Here is a 17212-nt window from a genome sequence, read left to right as displayed (position 1 = left end):
TCAAACCCCTCAGTTGTTTTTCAGAGTCCATAGTCTCTCATGATTCACAGACACTTCTCCAATCAAGACATAAAAATGGCTATCAGACACATGAAAAAATGTTCATCATCACTAGCCCTCAGGGAGATTCAAATTAAAACCACATTGAGATATCACCTTACACCAGTTAGAATGGCCAAAATTAACAAAACAGGAAACAACATGTGTTGGAGAGGATGTGGAGAAAGGGGAACCCTCTTCCACTGCTGGTGGGAATGCAAGTTGGTGCAGCCTCTTTGGAGAACAGTGTGGAGATTCCTCAAAAAATTAAAAATAGAACTTCCCTATGACCCTGCCATTGCACTACTGGGTATTTACCCCAAAGATACAGATGTCGTGAAAAGAAGGGCCATCTGTACCTCAATGTTTATAGCAGCAATGGCCACGGTCGCCAAACTGTGGAAAGAACCAAGATGCCCTTCAATGGACGAATGGATAAGGAAGATGTGGTCCATATACACTATGGAGTATTATGCCTCCAACAGAAAGGATGAATACCCAACTTTTGTAGCAACATGGACCGGACTGGAAGAGATAATGTTGAGTGAAATAAGTCAAGCAGAGAGAGTCAACTATCATATGGTTTCACTTATTTGTGGAGCATAACAAATATCATGGAGGACAAGGGGTCTTAGAGAGGAGAAGGGAGTTGGGGTAAATTGGAAGGATTTTTTTATTTTAACCTCTGTTACAGTCTTAGTCTCTTGCCATTGTTTCTGCCTTCACTTGTTGCCTAGCAATGTGTTTTGTATTCTCCAAAGTGGTTATTCCAAATGCTTACTGTGTTTTTAACCACCCGTTTTTGGCAAGTCCTACACTCTGGCCTGCTTACTGTCCAGAGAAGACAACCACGCAGGTGGGACTCCCTTCCACATTTTTTCCTTCTGTCTCTAAACTGCACTCTGTTCTCCTTCATCCCCTGTCTTTCTTACCATAGATTGAAGGAAGGTGCTGTTCTTCAAGGCCAAGGTCAACAACATCCCATCCCTTTCACTCTGCCCCTGGTTCCTGATCCATCCATCATTCTGTGACACTCACCTAGAGCGTCTGTCGGTCCTCTGTCTCCTTCCCTTCAGCTTACTATGATTCAATCTTGTCCTAAAACAGAAAGAATCATCAAACCAGCCAAACATACAAATAAGATTTTATAAAGACTTAGTGTTGAAATTTATAAATACGTTTCGTTATCTAATATTTAAACTATCATCAAGTTTTTTCTATCTTGACAAACTTATTTAATGTTTTAAAATCAATATATTTGTTTATTTTTTTTAAAGATTTAATTTATTTACTTAGAGTGCAAGCGAAAGAGAGAGTGATTCAGGGCAAGGAGCAGCAGAGGGAGAGAGAGAAACAGGCTGACCACTGAGCAGGGAGCCTGATGCCAGGCTTGATCTCAGGACCCTGGGACCATGACCTGAGCTGAAGGCAGATGCTTAACCAACTGAACCACCCAGGAGCCCCTAAAATCAATACATTTAAATACTATAGGAGTTTTATTTTTGGTTAGTATTTCTTGGTTATAAAGGATTATTCTTTTAATATAGTACCAGATTTGAATAGCTGAATTTATTCAGAATTTTTGAGTCTGTATTCATAAGTGAGATTTGCTGTGTGTGTGTGTGTGTGTGTGTTTGTGTGTGTGTGTATGCGTGCGCACGCCCACATGCATATGTGTTCTGGTGTTGACGGTAGAGGTTGGGTTGGGAGGGTGTGTGTATATGCTTTGTTAGGCTATGTTAACTTTATAAAATGATTGGGGCTGGCTGTTCATTTATTTCTATGCTTTGAAATTGTTTATATAATGTGGGGATTATCTGTTCCCTAAAAACTTGAAAGATTTCACTGGAAAAACCATCTGGTTCAAATAATTTCTTGGAGGCAATTCTCTGACTCTTCTCTCAACTTCTTTTATATTTACTATTATATTTCAGTTTTCTAGTCTTCTGAGTCAATTCTGGCAATACATCCATGTCAGTGAGATTTCAAAGCATCCATTTCACCAAGATTGAACATTTTACTAATAAAATAAAATTTCATAGAGTATTTTAAAAGAAGAATTCTCTTTATTGTTTATTATGCCACATTTATTATTTCTGATTTCATTCCTGTTTTCCTTCTCTCTTTTCTATCTAAAAGTTTTTTTTAAGTTAACTTTTTTAAAGCAGAGTTTTAGATTTACCGAGAAATTAGGACAATAGGGTAGTAATTTCACATATATCTGCAACCAGTTTCCCCTATTATTAGTATAGTATGATCCATTTGTTATAATTAATGAACCAATATTGATACATTATTATTAACTAAAGCCTACACTTTCTTTGGACTTTTAGTTTCTACCCTTTTTTTCCTGTTCCACGGTGCCTTCCAGGGTGCCACATTATATTAGTACATGTGTCCTCATGTCTCCCAAGCCATGCTTGGCTGTGTACTTTCTCAGGATTTTGATGACTTAATGAGGAATACTCATTAAGTATCTCGTAGAATTTCCAGCAGTTGCGATTTATCCATGTTTTTCTCGTGATTTGATGAGAGTTGTATGTTCTAGGGAGGACAACTACAAAGTCCAAGTGCCATTTTCATTCCATCACATCATACTGTCCACACAACTTGTCACTGTGGATGTCAGCCTTGATCTCCTGGCTGAGGAGGTGTTTGTCAGATTTCTCCTCTCTGAAGCTCTTCAGTTTTTCCCCTTTCCATCCCGTCTCTGGAAGAAAGTTACTATTTGCAGCCCATTCTTGAAGACTGGGGAGTTATGCTTCTCCTCCTTGAAGGAGGGGTAGTTACATAAATTATTTCAAATTATTCTGCAATTATTTCTGTGAATTATTAGAATTATTTTACTTTTGTCTATTCTTCCCATGTATTTATTCAATCATTTCTTTATATCAATATAGACTTGTTGATATTTATTTTATACATTGGATTATAGTAATCTAATATCCCTTTATTTTGCTGCTCAGATTTTTCCAGTTTTGGTCATCGGGAGCTCATTCAGTTGATTCCTTTGTCCTTTTTTGGGGGGGTTTGTGGGGACAGAGGTAAGGGAGCTCTGAGATCATGACCTGAGCTGATTCTGAAGCCAAGATTTGTATGCTCAACAGGCTGAGCCTCTCAGGGTCCACTACTACACCCCTGTGTCCCTTTGATGTACCTCCAACATTGCAAGTTTTGTTTTGTTGTTACTGAGCACTACCTTACTTTCTGGCGCTACAGGATGCACCAGACTCAGCTCGTATAATTCCTTTTCTTCCCCCCAGCTTGTATATTTCCTATCTGAGTCCTAGAATCAGTTGTCTCTTCAGGGAGCCCTGGTTGTTCTGATTGGAGAATGATATTAGAAACCAAGATCTGGTTGCTAGGTGTGCTTGTTGCTACTGGGGAGTCATTGATTCTAGGCCCTCTAAGGAAGGAAATATTTGTGGGTATGCTAACCTGTTATATACCTTGTCTATAAATATTTCTATGTGTAACCGTCTGTATCTATATTAAGCAAAACATGGATTCATACTGATGTCTCCAAGTTTATTCTTTTACCACATGAATCATTTTAACCTTTTCCTCTTCCTTATCTGTAACCCCCACTCCAATGGTGTGGCTCTTGCCATTGTTTCTCCCTTCACTTGTTGCTCAATTCCAGTAGATGTGTAGTGATAGTAAAATTGTTAACCTAAGTTAACAATTAACTAAGTTGACAACTCAGTCAACTGGAGTTCTGTGCTCAGGTGAGGTCCCTGCTGCCTTGAGTCTTGTAGACTCCTCTTGTTTCCACAGACACTTAAGATGAGCACCTTTCCCTCTACTGCTCTCTGTGAGATTGTTTCAGACATTTATAATATAGTTAAATTGTTTGGTCACATTCTGCATTCCATCTTGGGATTCTCCGACATCATAAATGATATTTTGAAATCTTTCATTCATTAAGTTTCACTCTTTGTGTTGTGAAGCTATAGGTTGTCAAAATGCACAGTTTCATGGAACCAGCTTTAAAATATCATACAAAATAGTTTTAACACTGTGAAAAATCCCCTGTGTGAATTCTCCCTCCTCCCCCCATACCTCTAGATGCTTCTGACCTTTTAACCATCACTATAGTTCGCCTTTTCCAGAATGTTATATAATTGGAACCATACAGTACATAGCTTTTTCAGATTGGGTTCTTTAACTAAGCAATATGCCTTTAAGATTCATCAGTATCTTTTTGTGGCTTGATAACTGCATTCTTTTTGTCACTGAGTAATATTTCATTCTATGGATGTACCACAGTTTGTTTATACCTTGACCTATTGAAAGGTATCTTGACTGCTTCCAGTTTTTGGTGACTATGAATTAAACTGCTTTAAACATTCTTTGTGGGGTTTTTTTTTTGTGGACATAAATGTTTAATTTACTTAGATAAATATCTAGGAGCAGCATTGCTAGAACATATGGGAAAGCTATTTAACTTTGTAAGAAACTGCCCAACTCTGGTTTCTCTTCAGATCGCATAAATCTTTCGCCTTTTACTAAAGAAACTGCCTGTCTTCCAAGTTGGCTGTACCATTTTGTATTCCCACCAGCAGAGAATGGGAGTTTCTGTTGCTTTGTAACCTCGGCAGCAATTGGTATTATTTTCTGGATTTTAGCCATTCTAATAGGTATACAGTGGTATCTCATTGTTGTTTTAATTTGCATTTGCATTTCCCTAATGGAAAATGATGTTGACTATCTTTTCAGGTGTTCATTTGCTCTCTGTATATTTTCTTTCGTGAGTTGTCTGTTCAGATCCTTTGCCCATTTAACAAAATTGGGTTGTTTTCTTACTGTTAAGTTTTAAGTGCTTTGTATGTTTTGGATACAAATCCTTTATCACATATGTATTTTGTAAGTATTTTCTTCCAGCCTATGGCTTGTCTTTTTGTTCTCTTTACAGTGTCTTTTGTAGAGCAGAAGTTTTTACTTTTAATAAAGTTCAATAAACCAATTTTATTCTTTCATGGATTGTGCTTTTGGTGGTGTGTATGAAAACTCATCGCCAAACCCAAGAGCACATGGATTTTTTTTCTCTGTGTTTTCCTTCAAAAGTTTTATAGTTTTGCATTTTACATTTAGTTGAATTAGTGTTTGTGAAACGTATAAGGTCTCTGTCCAGATTTGTCTATGTCCCTCTGTCCTTCCTCGCCTCTCTTTCTTCCTTCCTTCCTTCCTTCCTTCCTTCCTTCCTTCCTTTCTTTTTTTGCATATGGACATCCAGTTATTCCAGCCCCATATTAAAGAAATCACCCTCTCCCCACTGAATTGCCTTTGCTCTTTTGTTAAAGATCAGTTGACTATATTTTTGTGGGTCTGTTTCTGAACTCCCTAGTCTGTTCCAGTGGTCTGGTTTTTTTTTTTTCACCAAAAACATGTGATCTTGATTACAATTAGTGTTTTCTGTTTTTAAAATTACACTTGTATATTTTTCTTTTTATATGTTCAAGAGCCAGTTTTGAATTTCTTTGCTCATTCTAGCTTTTATTTTTTTTTTAAATTATTCCTTTTCTTGACCTTGTTATTGTTATCTCTAGTTTCTTCAGTTAAATTAGTTAAGCTCATTTCATTTTCTTTCTTTCTTTCTTTTTTTTTTTTTTAAAGATTTTATTTATTTATTTGACAGAGATCACAAGTAGGCAGAGAGGCAGAGAAAGAGAGAGAGAGGAGGAAGCAGGCTCTCCGCGGAGCAGACAGCCCGACACGGGGCTCGATCCCAGGACCCTGGGATCATGACCTGAGCCGAAGGCAGAGGCTTTAACCCACTGAGCCACCCAGGCGCCCCTCATTTCATTTTCTAGTAAAATATGTATCCTAGTCTGCTAGGGCTGTCATAAAAAAAATACCACAGGTTGTATGGCTTAACCAGTAGAAATTTATTTTCACACAGCTCTGGAGGTTAGAAGTCCAAGATCAGTGTGATGGAAAATTCTTTCTTTTGTGAGGTCTCTCTTCCCAGCTTGCGGATGTCCACCTTCTCCCTGTGTCCTCACGACCTTTTCTCTGTGCCAAGGGAAGTGGGGAAAGGGATAAAGATATCTCTGGTGTCTTTCCCTTTTCTTATAAGGTCACAAGTTCTATTAGATCAGGGCCCCACACAGCGACCTTATTTAGCTTTGATTATCTCCTTAAAGGCCCTGTCTTCAAATACAGGCACACTGAAGGTTAGGGCTTCAACATATACATTTTGGGGGGATACAGTTTGGTCTATAACAATATGATAAAAGCAGCAGTGTTATAAATTTATTTCCAAATATAGCTTTATCTCTAAAGTGCATTCTTTCGTATGTGGTGTTATCACTGTTCTTTATACATTGTTATTGTGTTGTTTTCTTTTTTTTTCTTCTTATTTTCTTATTGATCTAATAGTTAATTGGAAAATTAGGGTGACTTTACCTTGTTCTCCAGAGGTATGTGCATTTTTGGTTGGCATCATGATGTGTCATGGGGGAGGGCTTCATGTAGTTCATAGGGTTAAGAACTTCTAGATCTCGATGCTGTAGGCCAGCCATGAAGAACTGTGGGGTGTGTGTGTGTGTGTGTATGTGTGTAAGAGAGAGAGGGAGGTAGAGAGAGAGAGAGAGAGCATGCAGAGGGTGAATTTCAGGCCCTGTCTCCCTCTAAACATGGCTCATTGCCATTGCTGCCTTGCGGCTATCACACGTAAGTGTGGAGCACTGTATGTGGAGTCTACTTTCAGAGTTCCAGGTATTTAGTGAGGCAGAGCCCACTCTGCTCTGGATTTCCTCATTTTCTTTGGGGGTTTCAATCCAATTTTGGGATGTCATCTACCTTCAAGGGAATCTGTATTAGGAAACAGCCTCCCACTTGGGTCGCTCATGTCTACTCTAACCTCATTTCCTCTGATGCTGTTCTAGATCCTTCTTCACTGTCTGGGATGGGCTTTAGTTTCTTCCTTAGTTGGCAGGAAACAACTTAAATCCCATCCCAATGTTTTTCCTTTAAGACTTTTATTTAAAGTGTGCTCAGACGGCACCTGGGTGGCTCCGTGGGTTAAAGCCTCTGCCTTTGGCTCAGGTTATGATCCCAGGGTCTTGGGATCAAGCCCTGAATCAGGCTTCTGCTCAGTGGGGAGCCTTCTGCCTCCTCTCTCTCTGCCTGCCTCTCCGGCTATTTGTAATCTCTGTCTGTCAGATAAATAAATAAAATCTTAAAGTGTGCTCAGTCCTTCAAACTCTGACTCTTGATCTCTGAAGAGAGATTTTTTTGGTCCCCACATAAATATTTGTAGTGAGGAGAGGAATTTTTTAAAATTTCCTATTACATTTAATTTTGATATAATTTCAGACAAAGTTTCAAGCAAAGCACAAAGAATTTTCAAAAGCCCTTTATCCAGATACTCTAAGTGCTAACATGTTGCCACATTTGCCTCTGTCTCTCTACATGTGTGTCCCCTCTATCTCCCTCTTCACACAAGAACACTTGCCTGTGTGACTGCACCCACACGCACTTGTCAGGAAATCAGCATTGATTCACCACTATTATCCAGTCTACGGGTTTTCTTCATATTTGGCCAATTGTCCTGCTAAAATCCTTTCTATCAAGAGAAAATTGATAGATCAAAAGAAAACTGGTCCTGTATTGCACTGCATTGTCATGTCTCTTTAGTCATTCTTTGTATTTTATGACACTGATATTTTTGAAGACTATAGCTTGATGTTTTGTAGACCATTCTCCAGTCTGGTTTGTTTCTATTTCCATAAGATTAGGTTCAGGTTATGCATTTTTGGCAGGAATCCCCCTGTGTCCTCAGTGGATCCTATCAGAAAGTGCATGAGGTCGATTGTCTTATAACTGGTGAGGTGAACCTTGATCACTTGGTTAAGGTGGTGTCTGTCAGGTTTCTCCACTTAAAGGTACTAGTTTTCCCTTTGTACTGAGTAAGTCATCTTCTGGGGAGGTACTATGAAGCTATTCTTCAAATTTTCACCCACTACTTTTACCATCCATGGATGATTCTTACATGAATCCATTATTATGATGATGGTTACCCACTGACTATTTTCTAATTCCATTACTTCTTCTATAGTAATCCATTTTGTTTTTGTTTTACTGTAAGGAAGAGTTTTCTAAAGGAGGACTTTGGAAATTCAGAAAATGTTTTTTTCTTTTCTCTTGAGGAGTTAAGCTCCTGCAGTTGAATAACTGACTTTCAAAACTGTTGTCCTTAAGCTCAAAGCTGAGCTGTGAGGCCTTTTGCTCTAAGCTGTGCCCATCTTCCATCTGAGGTTTGGAGTGTACAGAATATCATTGACACCACTGGTGAATAGCCACAGGATCACAGGAGGAAGTTTAGCCTAGGAAAAACCCTTAGGTGAAAGTTATCTCCAAATATCACTTTGCTGTAACAGTTTTTAGTATTGCAAGTTTTCACATCCTTGTGTCTTTCTAGGTGCTTCTATGTAAAAGTGAGCGAAATTGCCAATAAGAAGGAGTTATAGGATCAAAAATAAATATATTACCTCTTGAAAAGAACTTTAAACCTTTCTGTCTTTTACACAAAAGTAGTTTACCCCTCTCCCACCCAAGGCTTCCAACACTGATTTGCTAGATTAACTCATCAAAGATTATACAGGATTAACATCGTAATGTCAGTCCCAATGATGCTTTGAATTCATTGTTTTGAATTCCAAATTAGGGAACTGGAATTGATACATTTCTTTTTACCCTCAGACGCAGTATGTTTTGAATTGGGTGATATTTGTGTGTGGGGGTGAATGTATCTTCTGCCAACTTCCTTTGCCTATGTCATCTTTAAGAGGGTGCTTGAACCAGGTTTGTTTCAGAGATAGTCTCTTGTGTTAAGACCTAGAGACTTAGAAGGAAAGGATACTTGTTTATGTTAGCAGTTCCTTGCAGATATACAGCATCTACATTAGCTAATGGGAGAAAATAAAATCAATTACACTGAAAGAAGATGAGTTGAAAAAAACACAATTTCCTTATTTCTTTATGGGTATTAGCCCAAGAGCACAAATCCCAAAGCTATCCCAAAGAAAGAAAGCTAACTGCTTAGAGTCTCCTAATTTTCTCATTCAAATGTATGTTTTTATCTTGATGACCATATATCCGAAATCTTTTTTGGGGATCTTAAAGAAAAAAAAAATACAAGGTTATTCAGTGTGCCTATTCTCTGTATTATGGATGTTGGAATTTTGGATACATTAACTCCAGAGAGTTAATGTGATATTTTAGGATACCCTTGTACATTCTCTTTGCATAGAAGTCCTAGGGAAATGCTTTTTGACTATCTTGATTTTCTGCTGTTTGTTTCAGTGGCTGTGTATAAAGATGATTATCATTTCTACCTGGAAGTGACATTTAAGAAATGTGTATGTGGAGGGGATTGAGGAATATTGTGGAGAATATTAGATCTTCCTTTTAAACAGCTGTTCACGTAGGCAACTTACTTATTTTGTGTATTAAACAAGTGATTTTTTAAATTGGTAGATGCTTGTCCCTATGAGCATGAAGACACCTTTTTCTCAGTGTTTCACACTCAGCTCCCTCCAGAAGAATATGAAAACCGTATACAGAAAGTCAATCAAGGTATGTTTTAATTTGTGTGTTTTAGCATATTGTCACAAGAAAATACTAGCTATATGCAGAAATATTCACAGATGAAATCATCTGATGTGATTTAATCCAGAGGTAGGTAAACGAAAGTTAAGGTTCTAGATGAAACAAAATTAGTCACGAGTTAATCATTGTTGAAGTTAGTTGTTGAGGGTTTATAATACTATTCTATTTTTGGATATTTAGATTTTTATATAATGAAGAGTTAAAGAAAAGCTGGCTTAAGTAACTTAAGCTAGAAAACTAGCTTAAGCAAAAAAAAAAAAAAAAAAATTATAGAAATAATCCTGGGGGTAGACAGCTTTCTTTTGATTCCCAAGAGCATATTCTGTGGTTAGTCATGAGAGGGAGACTCACTTTCAAAATTGTGGAAAAGACAACAACTGATCCAGGTTGGGTTAGGTGCCTACCACTGGTCCAACCAACTCATCCAACTGAGCAAGAGTTGGTGTTAATATAGGAATGTGGCCGCTTCTACTGTTGGTCACCACCAGGGTGGAGAGGAGAGGACCTTGCTAGTGAGATGGTTCTAACCAGACAACCCAATGTTTTTTACTACAATTAATTAATTAATTAACTAATTTATTTATATCTATTTGAGCGGGAGAGAGCACGAGAGTGAGAGAAATTGGGAGAATGAGTGGGGGAAGGGGCAGAGAGAGAAGCAGACTCCCTGTGGAGCAGGGAGCGCAACGTGCGAAGGGATCCCAGGACCCTGGGATCATGACCTGAGCTGAAGGCAGACCCATAACCCACTGAGCCACCTAGGCGTCCCTAAGAAACTGTTTTAAACGTAGACATGAATGCATTTAATTTGAGTTATTTTAATGTTGTATTATTTGAGTATATGAAACTTAAACTGAATGAATAAACTTCATATTTCAGCTTAAAAGACTATTCACAACTTGAATTATGGGGAAAATGTTGCATATTTTAGATTTAAGGAGGCCACTCACCAAAACTCATACTTTAACTATTGGTAGTTGACTAAAAAATGTGACCTATTAAAGAAATAAAATCCCAATGATAAAATACGGATTGATTTGCCTAGAAACTTGTAACTTAAATTTGAGTGAAACTTTTTTCTTGCCCAAATTTATTTTTGTTTGAAAAGAATTTACATCCAGAGATCTTACCCTTTTGGTTCTTTCCAGCTATTGTTATCAAAATATATTCTTTAATTATTAAATTTGAATGGAATCTTTGACATCGAGGTGTAAATATACCAACTGACTAGCTCCCTTAATCCTTATTGTTATACCCCCTCTTAAAAAACAAAGATAACTTTTAAGTAAACCTTGTCTGGATTGAGCTGCTGGCTGTTGTTTTTCCTTTTGGACTTTAATGTGGCATTTCATCCTCTTTTGTAGGATGGGGACTCCGTTTGTCATTTAGGAGTTTTTAGAGCTTTAAAGAAGCAGTCACGTGGCTTTGTTTTAAATGCTTTAAATGTGACCACAGTGAAAACAAGCTATTTAATGTAGGGAATAATAGTTCGTCAGTATTTTTCTTACCCTTGTTTTGAGCACCCAGGGTCTGAACAACCCAGAAGTTGACTCGGGCCTCTTTTCAAAGGTCGAGAAAAAGTGACAGACTGAGATGAGCTCTCAGGGTCTGCACAGATGGGATGTCGAACATCCAGAACCGGGGCATCTGGGTGGCTCCGTGGGTTAAAGCCTCTGCCTTCGGCTCAGGTCATGATCCCAGGATCCTGGGATTGAGCCCCGCATCCGGCTCTCTGCTCAGCAGGGAGCCTGCTTCCTTCTCTCTCTCTGCCTGCCTCTCTGCCTACTTGTGATCTCTGTTTGTCAAATAAATAAATAAAATATAAAAACAAACAAACAAACAAAAAGCCATCCAGGAGCCTTATGTCCAGACTTCTCTTAAAAGACAGGTTTGAACAAAAAGTTACTGTTCAGGGCGCCTGGGTGGCTCAGTGGGTTAAGCCGCTGCCTTTGGCTCAGGTCATGATCTCGGGGTCCTGGGATCGAGTCCCGCATCGGGCTCTCTGCTCAGCAGGGAGCCTGCTTCCTCCTCTCTCTCTCTCTGCCTGCCTCTCTGCCTACTTGTGATCTCTCTCTGTCAAATAAATAAATAAAATCTTTAAAAAAAAAAAAAGTTACTGTTCAGAGAGGATGATGGGATATTAATAGAACATCAGGAAATGACTCTAGTCTTTAGGGAAAGTTTTGTTTCATATAAAGAATGAGATAAAATATATTGTATTAATTAATTAACTTCATCAGAGTATAGTTGACACACATATTACACTAATTTCAGGTTACAACGTAGTGACTCAACAAGTTGACACAGTAATCTATGCTCACTGTTAAGTGTAGCTCCTGTCACCATGTGACACTATTATGATCCCATTGACTATATTCCTTATGCTGTGCCTTTCATCCCTGTGATTTAGTCATTCCCTAACTGGAAGCTTGGATCTGTCACTGCCCTTCACGCATTTTGCCCATCTTTCCACTCTCCTCCCCTCTGGGAACCATCACTTTGTTCTCTGTATTTATAAGTATGATTCTGCTGTTTGTTTCTTTATTTATCCATTTGTTTTGCTTTTTAGATTCCACCTATGCATGAAATCATATGGTAATTATCTTCCTCAGTCTGACTCATTTCACTTAGCATAATACCCTTTGGGTTTACCCATGCTGTCACAAATGGCAAGATCTTTCTCTTTTTCATGGTTGAGTAATATTCTAGTGTCTATATGTATGTGTATCATGTCTTCTTTATCCATAAGAATAAATCTCCATATGTATTAAGTTTCTGGATTTGGAATTTAGAAGTTTTTCTATATGTGCTTTTTTTTCTTATATACTTTAATGTATGCTTATATATTTCAATGCTTGCTTTATTTCTTATGTATTTAATGTATGCTTAATGTAATTTTAATTTAAAATTTTAGCATAATGGAAAATTATAATCATGAAAAATTTTGAACTTTTTAAATATTAGATTTTACCTATGATGTGGGAGGAAACGAGTCATTGATCAAAGCAGAAAAGAAACATTTCTCAAATACAGAAAAGACTGAGCTTAGGGGTAAACACAGCCAGGATTTTATCAAAAGAAACATTGAGGTATGTACTTAGAAGTTTAGAAATCAATATGTAAGATTAAATGAATTATGAAATGAAAATAGTTGTGTTCATGGTCTTTAAATACTTTTTTGATCATGATACATGTATATGTAATTGAAACAGTGTATATAACTGAAGAAAAGTTCTATGGACCATTACTTCACTTCGCTGTTTTTTATTCCATTCTACCTTATATTACCTCCTTTAAAGATGCTAGCTGCTGTTGGTACATTTGTTTCACTACCCAGAAACTAACCTGGTTCTTGCAGTTTGAAACACGTTTGTTTAGATGATAGCTTCAGACAATGTTTCCCAGATTTTAAATTGCATATTAGTAAAATTGGCCTTTTAAAGTAAGGAGACTGAGTTTATAGTTGGTGTATTTAGAAATTTGCAAGGAAAATGCTCTTGGAAGAGCTGGAGAGGCCAACAGGTTGTCTGCCCCTTTCCCTCTCCAGTTAGCTGAGCCTCCAGGAAGCCCACTTGTCACTTGCCTTGATTAGCTCCTTGCGTTAAGGGCTCAGCCTTGGTCTTACAGACCCTACAGCCTGTCTTGGTATGTCCTCAAGGCAGACTAACCCAGGGTAAAAGGGCTCCTCTATTAGACCAGAATGCTGATTAATTAATGTACAGCAAGAAATGTAGGTGCAGTGGACAGAAGGCTTGTGACAAACCACCCAGGCCATTACCAGATGAGTTACTAGGTGAGTGTGAAGTTATTCACAAGAGGGGAGAGTTAAATAATTCCTCACAGTTCAAACCTGATGCTCCTTCCACAGCTGGCATGTCATTTCCAGGCAGATTGGATTCATGGGTCAACGTGCCAATGACAGGATTGGCCTCTGGGACTCCCGCTTTTTCTCTTCATGTCCCTCTGATCTGAAGGAAACCTTCTCCAGCTTGATCTCTTTGCACTGGCCCATATTGATTTACTTAATTTTCCAAGAGTGGTAGTGTTTTTCTCAGAGCCAGCCCCACTGTGGATTTCCCTTTTCCCCTTTTAACAATAATAGCTGACTCTTTATTCAAAGTCCTGATACAACAGTTTGGAAATGTAAAGACAAGTTCATTTAGGAGCGGGCAGGATGTCTGGCTTGCAAACAGGCACCTTTGTTTTGGGTGCGATGGAAGAGCCGTTTTACAATGGGTGATGTTGAGAAGGACAAGAAGAGTTTTGTTCGGAAGTATGCCCAGTGCCCTACAGTGGGGAAGGGAGGGAAGCACAAGACTGGGCCAGATCTCCACAGTCTGTTTGGGCAAAACACAGGGCAGGCCCCTGGGTTTTCTTACCTGGATGCCACCAAGAACAAAGGCATCGCCTGGGGAGAGGAGACACCGATGGAGAATTTGGAGAATCCCAAGAAGCACATCCCTGGGAAAAAATTGATCTTCACTTGCATTAGGAAGTCAGGAGAGAGAAGGGCAGACTCGATAGCTTCCAAGAAACCATAGTTGACCACTGCCTTATTTATTACAAAACAAGAACGTCTCATGACTTCTGTGTGTACCGTATTTCCATTGATCTCATACACCAGAACTCAGATCGTGGACGGCTGATGGAATATTCCTTTTGGACAGTCCTCATTGAAATAAGATTGGCTTGTGGTTAAATGTATCTGATTAGCTTTTTGAACTTCTATAGTAATTCTGGTTCAGCAAGCGCTGTCACTGTTTTCCCCTTCTAGAGAGATGATTGGAATCGATTGGTAATGTTCGACTTTTCTCAGAGATGGTAAATGCCATCTTGGGAGATGGGTTTTCTATTTTGATTTATATAAGTTTTACGTTTATTTAAATATTGAGGAAATCCCTTTACTATCTTACAGAACAGCAATACTCAGCTGTGTTTCATGTCATGTTCATTAGCTTGGTAAATGCAAGGGCTGAAGACAAGCTGGCATTGTCCACTTTCTCTTTTTGGTCCTAACTCTGCCAATTTAATTAAAATTCCCTGCATCTAAAATGTTGCCTTTTGCTTAATGAAAGGGATTTTTCATGTGGTTTATGTACAGTATTAAATCAAGAATATTTAACGCTTTTCACATTTTATGGATGATCTATAATGTAAGATACTTTTAGGATAGTGTGACAGGACGTGGTAGCAAACTTGTCTTGTGAATTCCTCACTAAGTCAGACAAAGTTGTAATTCAGGATTGTCTTTTAAACAGCTTTTTGAAAACCTAACTGTAGAATTACCATATATGTGTGATTGGTCATGGTGCTCTTATCAACTCATTAGAAGGATTAAAGTTGAGATATATCATCGGCACAAATTTGCAAGTTATGTGATAAAGCTTCAAATACTTACAAATAAAATCACATTAAAAAAATAAGAGCAATTTCATTTGGTAGATACATGTCACATAGGAAGTGCCAAGAGCTTCTTTCCAAATATCTCAATATATTATTACATTGGTAAATACTACATAAAGAGAGGTTTGCCAACTGCCCATGTTTGTTTTATCTTATATTTTAAATAAAATGTTTGTTAAAATGGCTAACACGAGGGCCTGCTTAGAGCAGGAGTATCTTTGCTTGGAGCAAAAATTTGGCATCAAAGAAAACTACCTCGCAAATGAAAAATGCCTAATCTCACAGATTTTGCCCAAGTGTATCTGTGCTATAGAAGGCTCAGTTCCCATTTTTATTTTCCTGAACTATGAATTGTCTTGAGTATTTACTATTTTTTATTAAAACATTCCGTAGTTGGCCAAGGATTCAGGGAAGCCAGTGGTTATGATGGACACAGAGAGGAAAAGGCTGATCGAACTTTTGAAGGACTTAGATGACAGAGATTCGGGACTGCCCTGTCCTGAGGTATGTAAGCTCTAATATTCAATGACCTCTATGTTTCATCTTTTTTTTTTCCCTGTAGTTTTGATTATTTATTTATTTTGGGAAGAAATTTATTTATTTGACAGAGAGTGAGCACAAGCAGAGGGAGCAGCAGGCAGTGGGAAGAGGGAGAGGCAGGATCCTCACTGAGCAGGAGCCTGATGTGGGACTTGATACCACGCCTCTGGGATCATGACTTGAGCTGAAGACCGCAGCTTAATTGACTGAGCCACTTAGGCGTCCCTCAACTTTTTATTTAAATTCCAGTTAATTAACAGTCTGTAATATTAGTTTTAGGTGTAGGGCTTAGTGATTCATCACTTACATACAATACCCAACACCTGTGGTCACCGCAGCCCCTGCCCTCCTTAATCCCCATCACCTATTTAAACCACAATCCCTCCCTCAACCCTCAGTTTGTTCTCTATTGTTAAGAATCTGCTTTATGGCTTGCCTCTATCTTTTTTCCATCCCTATGTTCATTTGTTTTGTTTCTTAAATTCCACCTATGAGTGAGATCATATGGTATTTGTCTTTTTCTGAATTATTTCACTTAGTGTATGTAATACTCTCCAGCTCCAGCCACTTTGCAAACCATGCCTAATCTTGTCTGATCTTGGAAGCTAAACAGGGTTGGGCCAGTTTAGTACTTGGATGGGAGACCTCTACACTTCTTAATTTTTATTTTTTATCATGTTATTGACTTCTTATCACAAATCTGAATACATCTTCAAATTATGGGACAATATTTTAAAAAGTCCTGTTTTACAAGATGATGTTGATTGAATTTTTCAGATTTATTCTTGGCCTATTTGTTATCAACTCTCAGAGGATTATGTGATGTCACTGTGAGAGTGACTACACATTAGCGATCACAGTAACCTCTACCTGAGATGTAATAGGCCTTAGTCACTGATGACATATCTATGTGTTTCTCTGTGTCCTTTTATTTTGGACATTTCTTATTATCCCTAAGCTGGCTCCAGGGTATTTTGGTGTCATCTTCAGTAACCCTAAAGAGTACCATCCTGCTTCCGCCTTGAGCATCCAGGTCCCCGAAGTGTCCAAAGAGGGGAACAGCATGCAGTCCAGCGTTCAAATGTGGGGTTTTTAGGGTGTGGGCTGGTCGCACGAGCAGGGGAGTGGCTTAGCATTTGCTCTTGTTTGCCTACTAAACCTCCAGCAGTATCCTTTACTTCTACAAAGAAATGCATTTTCCTGGGTATCTTGAAGCCCCTAGCCCTGTCATCTAGTTTTATTTCTGTATGTTTAATAGAGGCATGATGGAGTGAAGGCTGCTGGCATCCTGCCCAGATCCCTTTTACCTGGTATCTTCTGTGCCTCCATCCCCCTACCCTGTGTCAAGGCCACATAGCTGCCTCCTTCCCTGGAATCTGGCCTTGCATTAAATGGGAGCTGAACAGCCTAGGGTAGCTCCCCCTCTCCATTCCCATCCCCTCCCAAATCAAGACAGGCTTGGGTCTGTGGAGCAGTTTGTCTTTCAGAGCTTCCCCAGGGGTCAGCTGAGGCCACATCCTTGCCTGGTTGTGTTTCCCTTGTCCTCGCCTGCTTCCCTCACATGGCTTCTCCTGGGAGCGTGCCCTCAGAAAGTCACTCAGCAAGAATCCCTGTC

General features: G+C 38.7%; 1 protein-coding gene across 1 annotated transcript in view; it reads left to right on the top strand.

Moving 5' to 3' along the window:
* LOC116590883 (G-protein coupled receptor 176) overlaps window positions 1-17212 on the top strand; it is a 326863-nt gene that overhangs the window by 173073 nt on the left and 136578 nt on the right. The window contains exons 8-10 of the mRNA XM_032343249.1: window positions 9523-9621; window positions 12619-12743; window positions 15451-15561. Of these exons, the coding sequence (XP_032199140.1) occupies window positions 9523-9621; window positions 12619-12743; window positions 15451-15561 (335 nt within the window). The remainder of the gene's footprint in view (window positions 1-9522; window positions 9622-12618; window positions 12744-15450; window positions 15562-17212) is intronic.

This window comes from Mustela erminea, chromosome 5 (assembly GCF_009829155.1).
Source record: "Mustela erminea isolate mMusErm1 chromosome 5, mMusErm1.Pri, whole genome shotgun sequence".
Classification (NCBI taxonomy): domain Eukaryota; kingdom Metazoa; phylum Chordata; class Mammalia; order Carnivora; family Mustelidae; genus Mustela; species Mustela erminea.
Note: the sequence above shows the minus strand (reverse complement) of the source record. Positions and strands in the feature narration are given on the sequence as shown.